The sequence below is a fragment of the Ascidiella aspersa genome, chromosome 5 (genome assembly GCF_963924565.1).
Source record: "Ascidiella aspersa chromosome 5, kaAscAspe10.2, whole genome shotgun sequence".
NCBI lineage: Eukaryota > Metazoa > Chordata > Ascidiacea > Phlebobranchia > Ascidiidae > Ascidiella > Ascidiella aspersa.
In genome coordinates this window covers 20,877,104-20,899,514 of record NC_139451.1, presented here as the reverse complement: position 1 = coordinate 20,899,514, position 22,411 = coordinate 20,877,104, and the positions used below count along the sequence as shown (strand labels likewise).

Genomic DNA, 22,411 nt, shown 5'->3' with positions numbered 1-22,411 from the left:
GAACAAATAAAATAATAATATTTAACCCACCCAAGCGCTAACTCGCACTCCAACCCAAATAATGTTAGTAATATAAACCCGAACGAAAATGTGGCAGGATTCTAGACCAACGTCTAGCTCTCTAATCAAAGTTTATAAAGTGAAATCTGCAACCTCGGTCCAGCAATAAAGCAAGCCAGTATGGTAAAATATCGTGAAGAAAAAAACAAAACAAAAAACAGTAGTTTCAAATCGTAGTCATTTAATCGATCCGTCTTTGTTTTACTCTACTCAATTTATTGTTTCATTTCAATATTTTATTTCTTCGATGTCACTGTTTTATTGCTAACCAGATCGTTAGGGCTTGGATACACCATGGAACTGATCCACCTCTTGATCACTTTTGTCATGTGTCAGTGCGTCGCAAGGGGCTGCGTGATGCCCCTACAAATGCCGGCCGATATGGTGGAAGCCGGCTTCAGTCGCAGTAAGTGGGAATATTTGCAAAAACAGCAGCAACTTCAGATCAGCGCGGGCAGAGCTTGCACGACACAGGTAATTAACATATATCATCTAAGACAGGGGTTCTGAAACTTTTTTGACCGCGGAACCCTAACTCATTTTGTTGATTCGCGTGGACCACGGCATGCAATAAATTTTCAGCGATGACGTCATAAATTGACGTCAAAAAACAAGTAAACTCCAGAAATCTGCTGACTTCGGTACGAAAAATTGGTAAGTTAAACGGAATCGAAATACATTCAGTGATAAAACGTTTCATTTTTCGTTAAACTTTGTTTCTTAAAAAATTGATTACTTCTTCAATACACACTAACATTTCAATTAGGCCTTCATATACCCACTAAAACTAGTTCACGGTCCCCCAAATGGTCCATGGACCCCAGTTTAAGATCCCCTGATCTAAAACATGCGACACGAACTTACGTTTGAAGTTAACTCTTGGGGCGCGCGTTAAATTGTCTTAATAAAAATGGAAAAATCCACTAGATAAAATTCTAAAATTATTAACTGAACAAATTGCGATTCACGTTTCTTTTATAATATTCAAGTCTTTCAAATAAAAATGATTCCGTAACGGGAATCCGTCGGTGCTTTTTACACAAAAAAGACGGACAAATTGCATTTCAGTGAAAACATCTAATATGCTCGCCCGAAATACTCACCCTTACGCCTAAAATAAAAAGAAGAAAATTTTACGCTTGTAGAATGCGCAGGTTAATTATCTCGGGTCCCATTAGCAGCTTTGCAGATGTCAGTTGAAGTATGGTGTGGAATTATCACCACAAACCTAGTGGAGTAAAGTTTTGTTACCGCTTCTTATGGTCAAAATTATCAACCGTTTTTGGTGAGTCATTATAAACTCCAAAAGTTTTTTTTTAATCAACCGTTTACTTAGCGTTAAGGTGACGACTGAATACATAAAGCAATTCTTAAAAAAAAAACGTTGACTGATGGGCAGTAAGAGTGGAATTGTCACAAAACCGCATAGTCGCCAAGAAACTTGCGGACAACGTTCTGACCTAGACGTGCGCCCGACAGCAAACCATCGAAAATTATGGGATTTTCGAAAATAAAGATCCTACATTTCTCTCATGGGACGATAAGGCATTCTTACTGGGAAAATGCGGCGTCGCGAGCGTCAATGTAGACGCCAAGTGGCAGAAATGGCGCCAATTTCTATCGAGATCGGGAAATGGAAAAATCGTTTGTGAATTTGTTTCGGTCTGATGCGTAGAAGTATAGATTGGCAAAAACTTCACAACTCGTGTGTTAATCGCGCAGGACCTGATTTAAAAATTTTTTGGCAACTAATAGTTTTTAAACAAAATTCAAATATATGAGCCAAAAATTAGTCACTGTCGAATTAGGGATGTCCGATTCTTGACGTTTAGCCCGATACCGATATTTACGCAACAAGTATCGCAATCTGATTCGATAGCTATGACGCCAGAACTATGCTCAAACAACAAAATAGTTTCAGACAAAACGGACAAAGTTAATTTTGCAAGAATTTCAATTCCAAATTTTTATTAAACTTAAGTTTTAAGGTAGAAATTGTTGCACGGGGTGGCACACAATGGCTAAAATACCTATCTTAATTTAATATCTGACCAGTACCGATACCACCCTAGTATCGGACGAGTACCGATACTACCACTTGCCATCGGTTATAGGCTTCGTTTCGATATTTTTGGTGATCCAAAGCCGGCAATTTTAGTAATATTTCGCCACGCTATTTAATGCACCGGCATATAAACATTGTTCAAACTGAAAATAAAACAGCGAGAACTTTTGCTTGCTAGTTACTGGCTGGTATTTTAGTGCTAAACCATAGGTTGTGAATAATACTGCGTTTCACAGTTTTAGACAACCATGCGATTTGGGTGTTACGCAAAAGCCATTTTTGTTCATAGTTAAATGCTCAAGTCATGCAAGCACTAAACAAGAACAGCATCGTGGCTTCCACTATACTGCACTTCTGCATCGAGTATAGGGCCTCATATCAGAGCACTTATTACGTATAGGTTGGCTATAAAATTATAGCTGACTGAATTGGTTTGACGTTTTACTGGAAAATGGAAAATGGCTAACGGCTCCAAATCTTTGTTCTACGCAGGGCAAAAACTGTAACTTTATTTTGACGAAGCGGATCATCGTGACAGGAAGATGCGAGACGAGCAGTATGCCCGTATGCAACCATACATCCAGGTAGGTTTATGCCCACGACAATTTTCAGTTGCCGGATAGATCCGCTTAAAAATATATATTTAAACCTATTTTTTTTTAATTACAATTTTTTTTAAATGTTGCGCGCTTTAGTGAGGCTGTATCAACAACCTGGGGCCAGTGTAAGCCATGGAAATGAAGTTTATCGCCGACATAAAGCATTAGTTGCTTTAATGAAACAAGCACACACTCATGGGTGTTAACTGTGATTCTAGTCCTTCTGCGATGGCTACTAGTTGCTTTAACTATAAAAGTAATGACTACACTTAAATTATTTTTAACTGCCACAATATTTTTCCCGCTAGAACTAACTTCTTGGGGTCGGCAAACATGTATAAAAAGCTAACGGAATATGTATCGTCCATCGAATGACTAATTGAGTTTACGGCAACGGTGTCCAACCTGCGGCCGTAGATGGATAATAATGCGGCCGTTAACACGTATTTTATTAACCGTGTGTTGGTGGCCATGTCCGTGCTGGCGTTCGTTAATGGTTAATATGCTAAATGCAGATTCGAAATTTTTACGACTTAAGGGAGTGAAGTTAATTAGATCAATCTGCAAAACAAGTTGATATCATTGATTGATTGATGCAAAAATAAATCAATATGGAACAGTGGTTCCCAAACTTTTTTGGATCGCGGCAGACTAAAACAATCTTAAATATTTCGTGGCTCCCTTTTAGCAGAACACAATAGAAAAATTTTACAAACGCCCTTAACACGCGACACACTATATGTAAATGTCTCAATATTATTAATTTGTAATGTATAGTGCGTGTTCAATTGTAAGGCTTTCGTGTATACCTATTTGTATTAAAAAACTCTATTTTCCGACATTACCAATAAGTTTTGCGGCACACTTGGCAATCTCTCAAAGCACATTAGTGTGCCGCGGCACACCGTTCAGTAATCACTGGTATAGAAGATGTGTAACAATCTGAATTGTGCTGTCACATAAAGATAAAAGGAATTGAGGATACATAATAATAAACGGCTTAGCAGACATGTGTTATGCAAGTTGTGAATGAAATTAAGGCAAAACTATGGGACAGGTTAAGCGGTATATATAAAAAGCCTCGTTTAAACGAATAAGTTTGGGTAAGTAATCCTTAAACTGTTATTGAGCAAATGGAGAGAGAATACATTGAGGAGTAAATAGCCAGACAAAAAAATCCGTATATCGTTAAAAACAAAAAAACAAAGAAAGATTAAATCATAAACCACAGACAGTAGGCGCGGAGACACAGGTCAACGAACTTGGCACCACCCTGGACCTGCATGCGCACCGTTTTAAAGATCAGCCTGACCTAAGTCAGTTGCATCACGTGTCACATTCAAAAACCCAATAAACGATTTTTTTCGCGCATCGCGCGATAAGACTATATTTCAGTTCTATATTTTTTCACGAGATCGTTAGAGAACAACAAGTAGGTTTAAAAATAATTGTTCTATGACGTTCCGTTATTACTTAACTTTCTAACGTCATCTCTAAAAAAATTGTCTGGCGGCCGTGAGATAAATAAAGACTGTCAATGCGGGCGTCAACAGCTAAAAGGTTGGACACCCCTGGTTTACGGTATCACAGGATATTTTTAACGATTATTCAACCTTAAAGTTGTTTTGTTAATCGACAACAGGGTTTGGTGGTGATTAAGCCAAAAATAATTTGCCCGAATATTGGTTATTTTATCATTTATATATAATAATTGAATTATTGCTGCAAGGTGGACTTGGTCAAGTGAACGTTGTCATCTGTATTAATTAGAATAGCATTAAAATTACAGATCTTTTATTGCTTAAACAATAGATTGGAATCAGGATCACGGAATTCGCATAACGTAAATATGAAACTAAAACGTAAACCAGAGTTAGTACACCCTTTACTGATTCATAACCATTTTGTTAACATTCACAACCATTTTTTTAAGGTGTTTTACTATCGGAAGGTAAATGGCAAAATCACGTCAAGAGCATTGCTGAAGATTTGTTTTATTTAAGAAACTGAAAAACAACAAATACGCCTAATTAAAGGGACTTCCTGATTTGGTCGAGATGCATTGTATTTAGATGAGGTTTAAATGTCAATAATCACCTGATATATATTTTTTCTTTGTGTCAACCCGATAGGCCCAAAACGAAGTCACAATGGACTTGATATTTCAGACTATATTGGCAACGTGAAGTTCTCTGTGCTACAGAGACAACAATCTTATTTATTTAGTGGGTTTCACTTAATTAAAACTGGGACCAAGCCGCTCTTTGGTTGCTTAAGGTTGCCGGCGCGTTATCTATTCTAGGACATATAAAATGGGTTTAGATTGCGATCGGTAAATTTAATAAAACTTTTCTTTTGACCAATCCTTGTGGAACACCTTTTCAGTTTCCTAAGACCACGGAAGATAAGGCGTGATGTATATTTTGAAGACTTAATCTGTTTACCTCATCTTTCGCATTCAGTATTGGCCCTTATTTGGCCCTGCCCTAATCACGATCCTGTTGATAAAGCTTAACCATATATAAATAGAAAATATGTGGTAAAGATAGTGGTTTACAAAGTATAGAATCTGTCCCACTAGCGGAGCTTTGTAAAATCTTAGTGGGGCATATAGACATGATCGAGCGTTACCATATTCTTTAGATTTATGTAGTTCGGGTGGGTCCAACATATTTAAACAAATGGTTCAAAAAGTTAGGATCACTGGTTTAAGACAATTATCATAATCTATATGTTGTTTAAAATACATGTTACTAAATTACTTTATGAGTAAAATGTACGGTTGTGAATCTTGAACATACTTAACATCTATAAAATATTCTGTAAATGATTTCACATAATGTTTTAACAAGTAAAACTCAAGTTTTAAACAACTCGATAAAATTGTAGTAACCTTGCTTTATGTTTAGTTTGAGTTATATCGTCAGTTCCAGTAAAAATAGAAACATACGTGGTAAAGCCATCTACAATAAACGATTAATCTAAAAAACTAAAATAAATCCGGACAATCATGAAGTCTGATTGGCACAATCTCGAATTTTTTGTTGGACTTTTACGTGTTAATATATGAGTCAGGGGAACAGTTAACGACAGGCAAACCTGGCAACGTCAAGTCTTTTTAATAAATGTCAAGTCCAGTTAAGTCATATAAAGAGCAAGTCAATTCCAAGTTAAGTCCTTGTAATTTCTCTGAAAAAAAATTGTCTAAAAGACTTAAGTCAAGTCAAGTCGTTTAAAAACAGTGACTTACGTGCACTTAAATCAAGTTATTGACGTATGTCATTAAAACATTGTCGGACTATAAAAAAAAGTTTTCTAGTTAAATTTGGTTCTTTTATTAGTGACGGGACAAATCTTATTGTGCCTTTCCACCCTGCCTGCAGCGGCATCACGCCAAGCGCATATGTTCAGCAGATCGTGGAATTTAGCCCTCCGAAAGCAAGTGAGGTGCTACGAGATTTGGGCTACATGGGTAAGCAAGGAATAATTTTTTCGGTGTATTCGTGTAGCATAAACAAGCGTTCAGTTTAGGGCAATTCTCAACCAGTTGGTCGCGACCCAAAATTGGGTCGTCAACTGCAATATGTACCATCGGTTGGAGCTATTTAATTTGGTTTTGAGCCATTCTTTCCCCAAAATTTACGTAAATTGAGAAAGCAATATGAAGACATGACCAATATTGATTAGATTTCAAATTATGAACGCTACTGTGTTATTTCTTTATGACCTATTTTAAGCTTGAAAAAGTTCATTAAAGAGAATTGGGTTACCATAAGCTTCGATTTTGAACGTACGTTTAGTAGGCTATTTGCGCCGCAGTAAAAAGGGTCGAGAAACCCTGATTTAGGGCCCTCTGTTGAATTAGCGCTTCCTTTTACAAAACGATCAAAACACTCTAAATCTTTGTTGGTTTGTTTTTTATACTGAAAAGATTTTCACGCATAAGTATCGAGCTCTAACGGGAATAATCTTTTTTTTTTTAAATCGAGGGGGCATGTCGCACGTTTCAATCGTCTTTGATTATATGCAGGCCACCCGAAAGTGGCTTTGATGGCCGTGCCGTGCAATATAACGCAAAGGGTCGAGGAGGTGCACACCGGGCACTGCTTTCAACATCCAGGTGGTCACGGCTGCCGCAACAGCGAATACAGCGTGCACTACCATAAGCCTTGTGATCCGGAGCAGTAAAGACAAAAAAATCACCGACCGCTGCAAAATGCTTATTTTCCCTTATCCTCTCACTCTACATATTTTCTTTTACTCTCTTACTTTCTTCTTCTTCTTTCTTTTCCCTATGGATTGCTGTATATATGACTATTTGTTGATAACAACTTTCGTAATCTTTTGTATATTGGACTAAACCAAAATTACACTGCACTCAAAAAATGTTATTATCGACTGGTTCGTTTAAATAGTTCTCAACCTTTTTTTCATGTAGCACTTCGTAGGGTTTCGTCGGTAAGTACCGCCTAGTTTGAAATCAAGCGCTGTGCTAATTTTTTTTTTTGTAATCTAATACGTAATAACACTTCGGAGGTAATGAGGTAATAAACACGCTACTTGGCAGGAAAGTTTAAGTTTTCCCCCGAATGGGGAGTCTACAGTTAAAATGCGAAAAACAAATTCGCAAACCAACTTGCTTTTCTAGTACAGTATGTTTTACATGTTTTGGTTATCTTTTCAGTTCAAAATCGGCCGAGCATATACTGTATGACATGTTTCGCCGATGTGAACCCATAAACACTACAAATCGCAATTTTTGTACAATTAATCTATAAATACGATCATAACAGTAATAATAGGAATCTCCTGTGCCATGTCACCTAATATAAGTTAACAGTGTTACCGAAGTAAACCGAAGAAAGGCATTTTTTCGCGCTTTGCACGATTAGACACAGCTTTAGTTGCATATTTGCGTAGTCATAGAATCGGGAAGAGCAAGTTCCTAAAGTTGTATGATGACTGAACTTTGCAAAGTAAATCGGTGAAAATTAAGGCCTGAAACAAAAATTCTGGTACTGCGCATGCTCGCAGAATAACTTTTTTGATCGTTCACAACACCAACCTATTAGGTGACCACTATTATTTAATTTAAAGTGAAACCATCTTAAAGTTGTTTAACTGGTCTAAGAGTGACTTATTCTATTATCACTAGGGCCCGCAAAAGTCAATAAAGTTAAAATTTTTTAAGGACCTTGTCTGTCCACGAAACAAAGAATAAAGTTGTTTTCAGCACCTAGGGGACTGTTACTAAGAAGTTTATAGGTTAAAATAAAGTTAAAATTTACAATAAAGTTAAAATTTATTAATAAAGTCAAAATTTGTCAAATTATGGCTTTTGACAACGTTTTTGTGTTTCTTGAGAGTAGTTTATGTAAATATCGTCATGGAAGCATTGTAAATCAGGAACTGCGACACAATTAAACCATATTAACCCGTAAAAGCAGGCAAAATGTCAAAATGCCCACTTGGATCTGCAGTAACTTTTCTCGCAAATTGTCCATTTTTTTTATTGGTTGTTACAAAACACTTCCTTTTCATAAACGTGGTTATTTCGAAGATCAACAGTTTGAATTTTAGGAATAGCCTACTGACATTCTGTAATACAAAAATGCCTGAGCAAGCTTAACCTATCGCCAAAAAAACGATGCACTTTTTAAAATCCATAATACACCTTGACTTTGCAACAAAATATCACGTTTGGGTCTGAAACCGACAAAATATTATGTTTGGGTAACTGGCATCAATTCAAGGAAGAGCTGTGGCCTCTACAAACAAGCAATTTCGTTAGGTTAAAATTTAATAAAAATAAAGTTAAAATTTTTTTTTTAGGTTAAAATAAAAATGGCCCTAATTATCACTGTTGTTTAAAACACGAAGAAAAATGATTCCGTCGTTTTTATAACATTTTTTATATTCATGGAACTCATTAACTAAATACGGAACATCCTGATCCAATAATAATCAAGACACAATAACCAGTTCATAAGGTTTACCTTAGGCCATTTCGATCTCACAGGTTAAAGTCTAAATTTGAAGCTTATCGATTGTAATTTGTATGCCAACCAACAGAAAAAAAAAAACTTTAATCGGCACTCCCGTAAACGCCAAGATTATTTATTGAACACCACTGTACAAATTTCCCATGCGGGTTTCGATCGACTGCAGGAAGGTTTTGCAAAAATATTGCAGACACTTGGGTTGGAAATTTTAACGCGATTGGAGTTCGACGATTGGAGAGCGAGCTGCGATTTTAATCGCAAATTTTGGCGCAAGAGCGAAGCAAAGAAAGCTAATATGGCTTGCAATATATTGCCGCGCAGTTGAATTCCGCAAATCTAGCACGGCGTCCCACTTTTTCGAACAACAGGTTTCTTTTCAAGCATTTTAGTACCATACTTGGATCCTCATGAAAGCATCAGGAATGTCACAATTGCGGAAACATCCAGCAAATGTGCAAAAAAGCAATGCAAGTTAACCTAAATTAAAATACATAATATACTTCTTGTTTGATTGCATTAACGTCATTTTCAGAAGATTTATTATTTAGATAAAGAACTTAAAGATGACCTTATATACGAAATGTGTATAGCCTATAGTTTTTTTGTATAAAATCCTAGCTGTCGCTTAAAATACCAAGGTATTTTATGTAAAAATGTCTAGCTGTCGCTTAACCAAGGTAGGTATTTTATTCAGATTGGAGATTTATCTGTGTTTTCTAAAGGGGAGGCGAGTATAATTAAGTTTCAGTATAACATTCAAGTACAGCTCTAAAATTGCCTAAAATGCCAGAAGATGATTGATCCCTAGCTGTTTGTTGACCCTCAATAGAGATTTTTGCCAATGCAAACCGATTTGTGTCACTTTCCTTGGTGACATGAATGACAAAGATATTGCTATTTATATGTGGTTTTCGTTTAACCTTTCAAACTGAAAAAAATACATCGTTTGAGAGAAAACGGTCGAAACAGAGCGGCACCAAACAAGAACGTTCTGGAATATTGGCCTTCTATGGAGTGAGTCGCTTCGGGTCACGTGGGAAAAGAGAAGCGGAACGAATGTTGTGAAGACCGAGGTAGAGCATCGTCACTCGTTCCATACCTGGATAAAATGACATGAGGTAACGATTAGATTAAATTTTAAATTAATTTTGGAACCACGGGGAAAAATGTGCATAAATAGGAGAAAAAAATAGTAACTTATATTAATCGCAGGTAACTTAGTTTAAAGGCAGTGGTTCGCAAACTTCTTTACTTTGCGGCACAGTAAAATATTAACTAACATTCGCAAAAACATAGAACAAAACAATAATTTCATAACTTCGCCATTTGTAAATGCTAAGCCACCAGTGGCCTAAATTACTCTTTTTCACAGCTTTAGAAGGTCCACTACGTAAAACCAGTACGAAAACAGTGGCGAAATCAGGATATTGGTTTCAAGATGAAGGCATTAAAATGACGTCACGATGTTACGCTTTACAACGATTCTTCTTACAAACTTCGTGCGCGAATAGGAAGACAAAATCCAGTTTAATTGCGTATATAAAAATAGGTTTATTGTTTTTCAATTGGCAAATTTTTAATTGAAAGGATACGTGACGATTATGGCACATAAAAGGGTTCTAATATTGCTTGAAATAACGGCATTTATAGTAGTATAATTTAACAGAAATTAGACTGTACCGTTATGAGTCACACGCCGCATATCACTTTCTTGAGTATATAAAATCCTTACATTTGAATAAATATTACTCATGATACAATACCTATACTACAAAGTTGAATAGAAAATAACTATAGATATAATTTGTTATAAATTGCATTTTGTAGGAAGTCTAAGTCCACATAACGTTAGGTTATTGACCCCAAGAAAGGGTGAAATATTAAGGGGTTTGCCCCCCCCCCCACATTCTTGATGCCGAAAACACTGCCATGCCATAATGTAAAACATATTAACAAACAAATAATACACGCGCAAAGCGCGAAGATGTTGCTTTTACATATAGTTAAAGTTGGAAAAAATAATAGCCTGAACCACGCTGAGACAATATAAAAACTCTAGCCACACCAACTGTAAAATATAGTGCAATGAATGTAACCTGATATCGCGCGGCCCACAACTACATGAAAACAGTAAACTTTTAAAAAATATCTCGCGGCCCACTAAAAATGGCTCTGCGGGCCACATTTGGGTCGCGGCCCACAGTTTGCCGACCACTGGACTAGATAAATGTCTTCATATAATCTTGCTAGCATGCCTGTTTGTACTACAAATAAGTTATTTTTCAAAAAAAAACTAAAAGTTACCCTTCACAATTGAATCTCTCGAAGCGAACTAGTGGCCACGTCACACAGTTTAAGAATCAATTATTCAAAGGCTGACGTAAACTTAGGGCTAATAACCTAAACAACATTAACTTAGCACGTTTCGGATTTTACTTTGTTCATCAAAGTAATGAGGTCATTTGGCATCGGATAGGACAGCGTATGTTTCGGCAAAAATATCCAGAGTATCGGTATCACAATAAATCACTAAGTTTCAAACAACCTTACGCCAACACTTACCTATACCGCCACCGGCGTGCGGGGGACAGCCGTAGCGGAACGAGTCGATGTAGGCCTCGATCGTCTTCAAGTCGATGCCGTGGGCGGTGGCACGCTCGGCCAGAAACTCGGGGTCGTGGATCCTCTGCGCGCCCGAAAGAATTTCCTCGCCGCGCATGAACATGTCGTACGAGTTGGACCATTTCTGTAATTTCAAGCACCCGCGATGAGACGGCATGTCGGTGGCATAGGCCAGTGTTGCAATCATTTAGGTTCAAGGATGCAAGTAATAGTGCCAGTGCCATTTTTTTCTCGACATGATCCTCTCCGAGCCTGTGTAGCTCAGTTAGCAGAGCGACGGTCCCGGTTTGACCGGAGGTCGTGAGTTCGAACCTCACCGCAGGCTAGTTGTTTTTCTGGCCTAGCTTGCATGAATATCCTTATTTGATCGACTGATTCGGTTAGTCTGTCGAGGACTTTAGTGTACTATAATATGTACGCCGTTATCGTTGATCAAACAACCACTTCATAAGGGCTAGTTCACAGTTGTTGTAATGTACACGTATTTATGTGTAATTGTGTAAGCATCTTTCATTGACTTAGGCTCAAGCGACTGTTTTAAACGACTTGATTCCAGTGTTTTGGACAAAATAACTTGATATTGATTTAATTTTTTTTAGACGAATAGAAAAGGAATAGTACCTGAAACTAATGGATCCGATCTAATACTAGAGGCTTTATCAGTGTACAGGAATGTAATAATAATACAAAGGCTTATACCCTATTCAAATGGTATACAAAACCATGTTATTGAAACACAAATAGCATCAGTGTAAGTTAAACATCATCGCCAAACACTTACAAGTGACTCACAATGTTAGCTCATACCGCGACAAGGTAGTAACACCAACTGCCGTAAAGACAGCTGCAATGTCACCGTGTACACTTCTATAAAAATGCGCTTTAGCAAACTCACTGTTAATCTTAACAGTTCCCAATCATTTAAATGGTAATATTGGCGATTAACCCTTGTACTCTTTGAGCATCCCGGTACTCACCGGATTGTGTGGGTCAGGCATCGTGTAGAAAGGCCTAACTTCAAGCGGGTACTTGTCCAGGATGTAGTAGTCGGTGTCGTACTTCTTGCGCACCAGACGACCAAGGAACTTCTCGTTTGGGGTGCTGCAACAAAAGGTAGGCCATTGGCTGTAGTCAAACGAGTCGAAAAAACGTGTGGTCAAAGATAGATTCTGAAATTACATCAAGTTGTTAAAAGTATTCCTTTGAAAATATTTACCCATAGCTTAAGAACCATTTTGTTAAAACGAAGCATACTTTTCGCTGAATTTAGGTATGCTTTTGTTTCTATCATAAGCGCCCCGTGTGAATTACTACTCTTGTGCATTTAAAACCGGAAACACTGTTTTCTTTACCTGAGATCCTCGTTGTCCTGCATCTCAACCCCGGCCTCGTTGAGCATTCGAACCGCCTCGGGATATTGCAGGATCAGGGTCGGCTCGAGAAACTTGAACGGTTCGCTGGGATACTGGCGACCCACAGTTTCAATCTCCTTCGCGTAGCTGTGAAACGACAGGCAATATTTTTACGGGGTTGTTTCTAAATTGAACTATACCTACCAGAGTTGGATCAGTTGTAATTTGCAATTGTAATTGATGTAATTAATTGCAGTTTTTAATGCAATGGAGGCATTTTCATTCTGAATCTGTGTAACTGTAATTGCAATTCCCTAAAATTTTAGCTAAATTAATATTGAGAGAATTGAGTTTCAATAATGTTTCAAGTTGCTTATCTTTTGGGGGGGGGGAGTAATGAGACTTAAACTGTTTTTCATATTTCAACAGCAATAGAAAACTTAGATCAATTGTAATTTGTAATTGATGTGATTAATTACAGTTTTTAATGTAAGTGTAATGTAATTGAAACATTTAAGGGAGTAATTGTAATTACAATTGAACTGAATTAGTGTTACTGGTCCCACTCTGATACCTATTCTACCATAAGATAAGCTTAAGGTAAAAAAGATTATAGCGAAAAGTTACGCGATAAGCCGAACTCGGTAATCCAAACGCGACATGTTAAGTGTGACACTTAGGGTAGTGTCGCTGCGAAAGTTTTTGAAAATGGGCAAGTGGTGTTATCCTGAAATTAGTGCTTGTTAACATCGTAGGGTTGGATAATACGATTTAATATACAAAAAACTCGGGTGCCCCTCAATGGGTAACTACTTTGAACTAAGTTCAGGAAGTTTTTCTAAAATATATATTAAATATATTTTAAATTAAAAAACTTAGCTCAATTTCTATTATACGTTTTTTACCATGATAACTTTTTAATTTTAATTGATGATTTTTGAATTTCTACTATTGGCAAACTTATGTTGGTTGGTAACTTCGTGTTGTAAAAACATTGTATTAATAAAAAAAAACTTTGTGATGATGCGGACACTCGGTCGTCTTTTATTACTAAACAATCTGGTCTATTGTACAAACAGCTTCAATTGACAGATACAGATGTTTTGCAGAAAAAATACGGTTCATGTTGTTTTGTAAACGACAGGGCTCGGATTTTCAGTAACTTAAGTAACCTGTTACGTCTTTGTCACGGAATCAGGATTTTAAGTAATGAGCAACCATTAGGTAAACGGCCCCATAACAATTACATGTTTATAATAAAAAAAAAGGACTAAATTACTTTTCGCGCAGTCCCTTGAACATGGCGATGAACATGTCGCCGATCACTTGCAGCACCTCGTGGTAGTGATACTGGAAGGCCATCTCAAGGTCAAGGCCGACAAATTCGGTCAAGTGACGGTGCGTGTTCGAGTCCTCAGCTCTGAACACTGGAAATGTGGCAAAATAAAGACGTTCAAGAGACGGACAAGATCACCAGTGTGGAAAGTTTGAAGCAACTGGTTGAAGCCTCTGTCACTTGCGTTGCTGTTTTATTATCGTATTTACTATACGTAGTTCTTGTGTTAGTGCAATTGTATTTCAATTGTTGTTATCAGTTTCTTGCCCTTTAACCGCGTATTGAAAGATACATTTACTCTATATAAGTTTTATTCACTTGATTGGAGTAACCTAAATCTTGTATATGGTCAAATAAATGATAGCTGGTTGGAATCCTTCGATAAAAATAACTGAAAAAGGCCTACACTTATAAGAATTATACTCCTGTTACAGAAAAAGAAAAGTTACAGAAATAGAAAATACTGCGTTGAGATTTAAACTCATAAACTGTCACTAACGGCTATGCGACATTTCCAATGGTGTTGTCAAGTTGGCATTGGGACTGCTTCCTATTGCCTTCTGCATAGTGATAGCACGCAATACATCCTAATTAAATTGAAGCGCACTTATATAATTGTGTATATAATTACCTGGAACAGGCCCTTCAAAACACGCATTCAGTCAGAATAATTCCGGTTGTCAATGTACATATTGTTTACACTACATCATGTATAATTAGCATGAAAATTAAACGCAAAAATAATAGCAATAAAAAAAGAGTAGCCAACTTTTTTTAGGAAATAAAAAAATATGAAAATCCTGGGCACACCAGCGTGTAGTGTCACAGTTAAACCTGGAACTTTGACAGACCTGCATACAACAACGGGATATAGTTAACTACTGGATAATATACAGGTGAACACGTAAACCAAATCATGGTTGCAAGGAAATATTTTAAGGTCGACTAATTTCTGAATGACCACTAAACGTAAGTTGTATGTTGCGTGGTTCTCACCTGCACCGGTTGTAAAGACTTTGTCGAAATCTGCGGCGATCGCCATCTGCTTATAGAGCTGGGGACTCTGCGCGAGGAAGGCGTCGCGCTTGAAGTAAGACACCTGAGATAAAGAGAACAACTGTTAATTTTCACTTAAAATGAATACTTAAGAGTGTATTCCTTCGATAGGAATATGCCATAGAAAGTAAACTATCAGGACATTGTATCACGGAAAGTATGGCACCACTGAAAGTGGGTATTGGGTAGGCATTGCTACTGAACGGTGGTACAACCAGAAGCTCCGCGTTTACAAAGCGTCGCCTGCATGGCAAAAAACCCTCGGAAAAAAGCCTTTTTCCATCATGCACATACTTTTCTATTTGGAATATACGTAATTGAGCGGTATGAAACATTTTGACGATGGACGACCATAATCACAGGTTAGAAATTCAAGTTTGTCAGAATGCCACATAATAGTGATACGCCTATAAACGGCATCGGCATTTTTTCATCAAATTTTTTACCGTTTTCAAGGAGCAAAACTCTTATTTGGATAATGGATAGTCAATACATGATGTCATAACTGAAAGTGGTGAAACAAGGGACGGAAAAGCACGATGCCACCTTTTTTCGCTGCTGAAAGTTATCGACTTTTAGTTCTAGTTAATGCATTACTTTACTCTACTGATAAAAAACGCCGATGCCGTTTATTAAAATCTATTACGTCTTTATAGCAGTAGAGCCATTGCATCTTGAGTAACATTTAATGCAGGATAAAAGCGCTGTTATACTAAATACAAGATAAAGGCACAGTATAGGCCATAGGCCTTTTACGAGATTTTGATACAGCCATTCAGCTGTGGAGTCCTCAGAAGACGGGTATGCGATCATTTTTTGCACAATGTGCGCAAAAATGTGCACGCGAAAATATGAAAAAAATATGCGCACATTTTAAAATTCCTTCAAAAAAAAAACCTTCAACAGTCCTGGCTTCCAATCGTTCTCCAAACTCTAAAACTACTACTTATTCCTTCAACTCTTTCACCAACTCTGACTCTTTCTCCAAATTGCGCACCTTTTCAAGCCATTTTAAAACGTGCACACAAGCTGAAAAAAGTGCGCACTTTTTGAAAGCCATTTTAAAATGTGTACATTTTTACACATTTTTGTTTTGCGCACATCGTGCAGAACAACACTGCCTCCCCTGTTGGTCCATAGTGTTAATCTTGTTATGTGTCCACAATATGTTAATCCATTTTTCTTAAAGTTTGTTTATAACGTTTTGGACTTACGGTAAAGACGTTGGCGCCTCCCTCGCTGGCGGCCGAGATGATCTTGGGCGAGTGGATCTCGCAGAATCCCATATCGGTGAGCGTGTCGCGGAAGAGCTTGCACACTCCGGCTTGCAGACGGAAGATGGCTTGCTTTGTCGTTGTCTGTGCGAAAGTGAGGTTTGTTGAGGTAATTTTAAACACGATTCGTTTGGTTGTTGCGACTGTGACACTGTACCACGTTAATAAAATTTTCAATCATTTTTGGCATAAAAGATTTATCTGTGGCGATCGTGGAGTCAGGCGTAACGCCATATAAAATTTTGGTGATCAACTATTTTCCTTGTGTTGTGCATCAGTATGGAGGGGGAAATCTGTAACAGAGTTGGCAAAGGCCGTTTTTTGAAATGACGGCGAATATATCAACGTGAGTATTTCTTGGAAAGAAATATTACATCCAAAGATGTGATAACTAAATTTGCAAGTTATGTAAGTAAGGTCTACTCTACACTGTACACTACAAACAACTCAACAAAACGTCAAGTTTTAATTTTCAACAGACTTAAAAAAAACATATTTTAACTAGACGGCCTTGGCCTATTACGTTTTAGTAAAAGGTATAATAAAATTATACGATTAGTTCCTAACAAAAGATTGTCTATAAAGTCAAACTTTCTTTTGATATTGTTTAGAATTTCAAGTACCCTATATTTTAAAGAGGGTTATTAAAGGTTTCGCTACATATAGTATCAGGTGATTGGGATTGGGAACAGCCTAGTATTGCATCTCTTAGAACAAGGTTTGTCAATCAGATCGTGATCAGTTCGTTGAGGTCGGGGTATGCTGAATCAGACACAGAAAACTTTTTACTGAAGTTTATTTCTTTGCTCAGTTAAATGTACAACTAACTTACATTTTGGTATTGTGTTACTGTGTTATAAGTTACTTGTATGGAAATATTACAATGATTTTATTATTTAAGCAAATTTAAATTACAATGATTTATTATTTAAGCAATTTTAGAAAGAGGGTCAAAATTGGTTTGGTGATTTGAATAGAAAGCAGCAAGGAAAAAAGTTAGGAACCACAGTTTTAGATTTACCCGGAGGTCGAGAATCCGGTTGTCCAGCCTGGTGTCCAGGTTCACCCGGGGTCGACCGGACTCATCGGACTGTCCGTCCTCCAGCTCAGGACGAGAGGCATCTTCAATCTGAAGTGGAAGCTGTGGCGCTGCCTTGCTCACCACAAAAATCTGGGGGTACATAATTTCAAGAGGTAAAGCATTAGGAATTTTAGCTGTGAAAAGTTGTCCACAGTAAAGTTTTACGGCAATATGCTTTAAAAAACTAAAACACTAGACAGAGTGAAATTAATAATTTTGTTGTTAAAAAAAAAGCAAAAGGTTTGAAATTAAAAATAGGGTTTTTTACATAAGAAGTAATTTTACCCCCTTTTTGTAAGTGACAATATCGTTTTTTGTTCGTTTTTGTCAGTGTTTAAACTCACCGTCAGAAGCTGCGTGTTTTTGAATGTAATTGGGTCACGCGTCTTAAGCTAATGCGGAACCAAAATCAAACGCAAAACGCCGTTTTCCGTTTCTTGTTTGGTAGACCGTAAACGAAGGATATTTTTTCTCTCGCATTTCGTTATTCGTTCGGGTTGGCTGATTAGCAAGTGTGTGTTCGACAATTAACAACAATAAATCAAGCGGTCTCCGCCTTTTTCTCGCTTATAACGTCGAGTTAGGCGGTGCTGATGTTTCTCGCAGTTTGCCATTTCATATACTTTTCGACTATTTAAATACGTAAGTGCGAAAAATTTTCGCGCTTCACGCGGATGACTTTTATACGTCCGTTTTGTTTACATTTTAATGCTGTCTTTTGAACTAGATCAGCGCTGCTTTACCGTTGCGCCGTGGAGGGCTGCCAAGTGCGTCGCAGACAAATGGAAAACCTATTCAAAAATATTGAGCATATTTTTCATTTTTTAGTTTCGGCAATGTAATAAAACACTTGCAATAAATTGAAATGCCGTTATACCAAAAAAAAAAATCGCGCTCGTTTCGCTCGCCAGGTGTGCCCTCTCAATACTGATTTTAGAGCTATTGAAGTGGCGTTTTTATGTTGTGCTAGTCGAATAACACCTGGGAAAACAATCTTCGTTTAGTATTGCAGGTGGCGAAAGACGTGCTTGTAATTTAGCGTAGTCCCGTACTTGGATCTACCAAAATCAATCACATATATTTCACGGTCTTGTTTTCGATTTATTCCTGAAGTTAACGATTGCACACTACGCGGTATTATTTATGACGTCCTTACAACCGCTATTTTATGACGTCATATCCGTCATTATTTTATGACGTCATTAACGTTAGACGGAAAAGCGGGGAATTCCCCAAGTTAAAAATTCGGGAAACCCCCTTTTTAAATTTCTGCATACGCCCCTGACTAAGGTTAATATTTTAATATAAAAATAGCAATTGTTTTATGTTTTTTTATTATGGAGAAAAAAGTAGAGCTTGTGTCAAACTCACCTGACTGATGTGAATTTCAACATCGCTCTGAGTACAGCTCTCAATCTTTTGTCCGACAGTCTTCACAGTTCCACAGATGTCTATGATGCTCTCCTTTGCAATGCTGCAAATTAATCAGGTTCACTATTATCCAATGATTTTTGTTGACAGCAAGGGTGTTGAAATATTGTGCTCCCATTTAAAAAAAATGGAGTTTTGAAAACCTTTTTTTGTATGCAAAGAATAAAGATGTGGTCACAACAAAGATGCAAATGACAACAAACTTGCTATTCCACAAGCATAATATTTAAACGGGAAATGTTGCAGAATTTAACAATGCAAACAACAGGAGAAATGTTTAAAAAATAAAGATATTGCTGAACTCACTTTGCTGTGAACTTCACCATTTGTTTGCTGATTTTGGCACCCACAAATACAAGACCTTGGAGAGTAGACTGCTGGTGTCGCACAACGACAAAGCACTGCTTTCCTGTGCCACGTGAAGTATGCAGACGGCCTCTCACCCAGATTTCCTTGTCAGCCATACCTGGGTTAATGTCACCAACTGGCACTAAAGAACGATCTGAAAAGAAAAAAAATGATATAAATGGGTTAGAACTTGGGCTACTTTTATTATATAAACAAAATTATTGCAACTTAAAAAGAGACATATTTACACTAATATAAATTCCATGGCATGTTTTTTTAATATGCTGATAAATAGTGATGTCGAAAACATGATATTTTATTCTTGTACAGATATCCGATTTAAAAAAATTACTGCGATCTGACGAAAAGTCATTACTATGCTCAAACAAACAAAACTAAAACAATAAAAGCAGTATTATTTTAAATTATAAGGACAAAATTTGCTTTAATTTCAAAAAGTTTTCTAGTTACCTCAAGCCGCTAACAATTATTTATTATAAAGTAACTATTCAAGGTGAAATCGCAGCATTGAATTGTAAAGTGTGACCTAAAAAGACTAATATTTGGTACAAAATAATGCGTATTGACCTATTTTTTCTGCTGATTGAACCATTTTCATGTCGCCATAAAAATCCTTAGCAACATCTTCGGTAACTTCTTGCTGCGAGCTGGCAATTTTCTCCGCCTGCCTTTGAGCTTTCTTTGCAGCTTTTTCTGCTTCCTTTTGTTGTTTTTTCAGAGCATTTTTTGACAATGGCTGACCGTCAGGCCTGCAATAAAATCAAATTTATAAGCACAATATTTTTTTTTTAATTCAGTTACATATAAGAAAGATTTATTAATAGAAATATTGCATTAGCATAAATAATATTAGTATGAATATTAACAATTTAGGCGCTGCTGGTCTAGAATTCTACCACAGCGTTTGAACAATTATTAAATCTACGCACAATATTTTGGTTGAGGTATGGGTTAGCATTTTGGTCAGGTATTATTATAATTGTTTATTAATAATATTGCTGGGCCAATCCAAACACAGACGCTAACCTGCACCCTGACCCAAATAATGTGCATTGTGGTAAGATTCTAGACCAGCACCCAATATTATTAATAAATATTATTTGGTAAAAGTGATGGGTAGAAATTCAAAAAAATTAAAAATATTTAATAAACAAACTTTTAAATTTTTTTTTCAAATTATTAGTGCTACACATGGGTACTATTTATTTTTAGTCAACATGTGTTAAACATTGCCAAGAAACTGAAATCAAAGTTCTGTGCTTACTTATGAATAGATCTTATCAAGACTTTTGGACGTTGTATTAGAGTTTGTGGTAAAATGTAAGTTCTTGGGCTACAGCAAGAAAATGCCCTAAATGTGGCATATCGCAATGCGCAACTTGCCATGGAAGAAATTTTATATTAAATCATTTTAAAAACACCTAAACAGCAAGTAAAAAATAGTATGGCTTTGTTTAAAAATTAAAACAAAAGCATTGGACATTCAATATTTGTAGCGCACATTAGGGCTGCGGGGTCGGACTCAGGACTCAAGGAGTTGGTTTGTTTTGCTGGACTCTGTGGAGAGACTCAGGACTCGAGTAAGACCACATAAAACTACCCAAGTCCCATGTGCACATGCGCACTACCAAATTTTTAACTGATATGGCCGTCAATTGTAAAGGTGGAATAGCATATGGTGAAATATTTTCCAACCGTGTATTGTGAGTGAATGAATTATTATATGACACCCCTTTAAGTGGGTTGCTGAATATCCAAGTTATTATAGTTACGTAAAATGGACTCAGCATTCGACAAAATCGCTTGTTTGACCGGAGGACACGGCTGTCGGACTCGGGTTTATTTCTTTGGCATGAGTCGGACTCGGGTTATTTTTATCCCACTCCGTAGCCCTGGTGCAGATAGCATTTAATGTATAATTGCAGATAGCATTTGAACTGGTATAATTGCATACTTCAACAAAAAATCACACATTCCTAATCGACACCCATTCTTACCCAGTAACTGCAGCATTCTCTGCATCTCCCATCTCGAATTATGTTAAACAAAGTTACAAAACAACAAATAAGAAAATGAAGGCAGTCCTGCAGAACAGAAATTGTAGCAACACCAAGGCTGGAGTAAAGTCTAGAATCCTACCACAACGCACATTATTTGGGTTAAACTTGACCCAACCTAACCCAAACCTGCACCCTACCCTAATATTGTGCGTCGATTTAATATTTGGGCGCTGGTCTAGAATCCTACCACAGTTATGAAATCAAGGCACAGAATTTAAGTTAGGGTGCGAGTTAGCGTTTGGGTGTGGGTGGGTGAAGTATTATAATATTCTTTATTTAATACTATTACTTGACCCACCCTAACCCAAACGCTAACCCGCGCCCTAACCCAAATAATGTTTGTTGTGGTAGGATTCTAGACCAGCGCCAATATTTGTAGTAGGATTCTAGACCAGTACCAAGCTTTTAAAGATTATTATAAGATCATTCGTAAAAAGCTGTTTTATAACAAATATGCCCTTGATCTTTTCGAAACACTACACTATCTTCATTGCATTTCCCATATTAAGGTCAAAGTTTTTTTCAAAATTTCGTAAATCCACACACGCCCACAAAACATGACGTAATATTACGTGGCGACGCACATGCAAACATAGACATCTTACAAAAATTTGTCACACAGAAACTCAATATTGCTTTTCTTGCTGTGTGTAAAAGTATTGTATCGACATCATTCGAAATAATTTACGTTTAACCAAAGTTATTTGCTTGATAACTTGAGTGCGGAGATTTAATCAGAGTGTCAAACCGAAACCGAACCGGAACTTTGTGAATGAATTTTGGGCCATTTTCCCCCAACCGTAACCCAATCTAAACCGTTATTTGTAAAACCGAGTTGAACTCGAACTGAATCGAATGTTAAGAAAGAACATGACACTTAACCAAACCCGAACCGGTAAAAAGGCGGTTTAATCCAGCATGAAGTCACAACTTGTATTTTACAGGGTAAGGAATAGGTATATAAAAAATTTAAAAAAATTAATATATAGTTTCTTTAATGAATATTTATTAAATAAACCGCTGCTTTTCAATTTTTTGATATTTTAGGAAAGATTATTTTTTTATTTTATTGTTGGATAAATTTCCCTAATTAATAGTCAAAAG

At 36.9% G+C, this 22,411-nt stretch overlaps 2 protein-coding genes across 3 annotated transcripts; one reads left to right on the top strand and one right to left on the bottom strand.

Annotated features, from left to right (window-relative positions):
• The first annotated feature begins 336 nt into the window (after nucleotides 1–336).
• Nucleotides 337–7,109, top strand: LOC146145346 (uncharacterized). Its single transcript, XM_083390324.1, has 4 exons — nucleotides 337–534; nucleotides 2,618–2,709; nucleotides 6,066–6,196; nucleotides 6,755–7,109. Exons 1-4 carry the CDS (start codon nucleotides 355–357, stop codon nucleotides 6,910–6,912), a joined length of 561 nt encoding a protein of 186 aa, XP_083246450.1. The 5' UTR covers nucleotides 337–354; the 3' UTR covers nucleotides 6,913–7,109.
• A 1,132-nt stretch (nucleotides 7,110–8,241) lies between these two features.
• On the bottom strand, nucleotides 8,242–21,333 carry LOC146145345 (aspartate--tRNA ligase, cytoplasmic-like). 2 transcript variants are annotated; one of them, XM_083389480.1, is made up of 12 exons: nucleotides 21,245–21,333; nucleotides 19,815–19,996; nucleotides 19,185–19,380; nucleotides 18,819–18,921; nucleotides 17,388–17,537; nucleotides 16,307–16,450; nucleotides 15,033–15,135; nucleotides 13,980–14,127; nucleotides 12,701–12,847; nucleotides 12,326–12,449; nucleotides 11,289–11,472; nucleotides 8,242–9,825 (listed from the first exon to the last, which is right to left on the bottom strand). In XM_083389480.1, exons 1-12 carry the CDS (start codon nucleotides 21,274–21,276, stop codon nucleotides 9,734–9,736), a joined length of 1,605 nt encoding a protein of 534 aa, XP_083245606.1. In that variant the 5' UTR covers nucleotides 21,277–21,333; the 3' UTR covers nucleotides 8,242–9,733. The 2 variants fall into 2 exon arrangements, with proteins under 2 accessions (XP_083245606.1, XP_083245605.1); XM_083389479.1 differs by lacking the exon at nucleotides 21,245–21,333 and adding an exon at nucleotides 20,512–20,639.
• Between the last annotated feature and the right edge of the window lie 1,078 nt (nucleotides 21,334–22,411).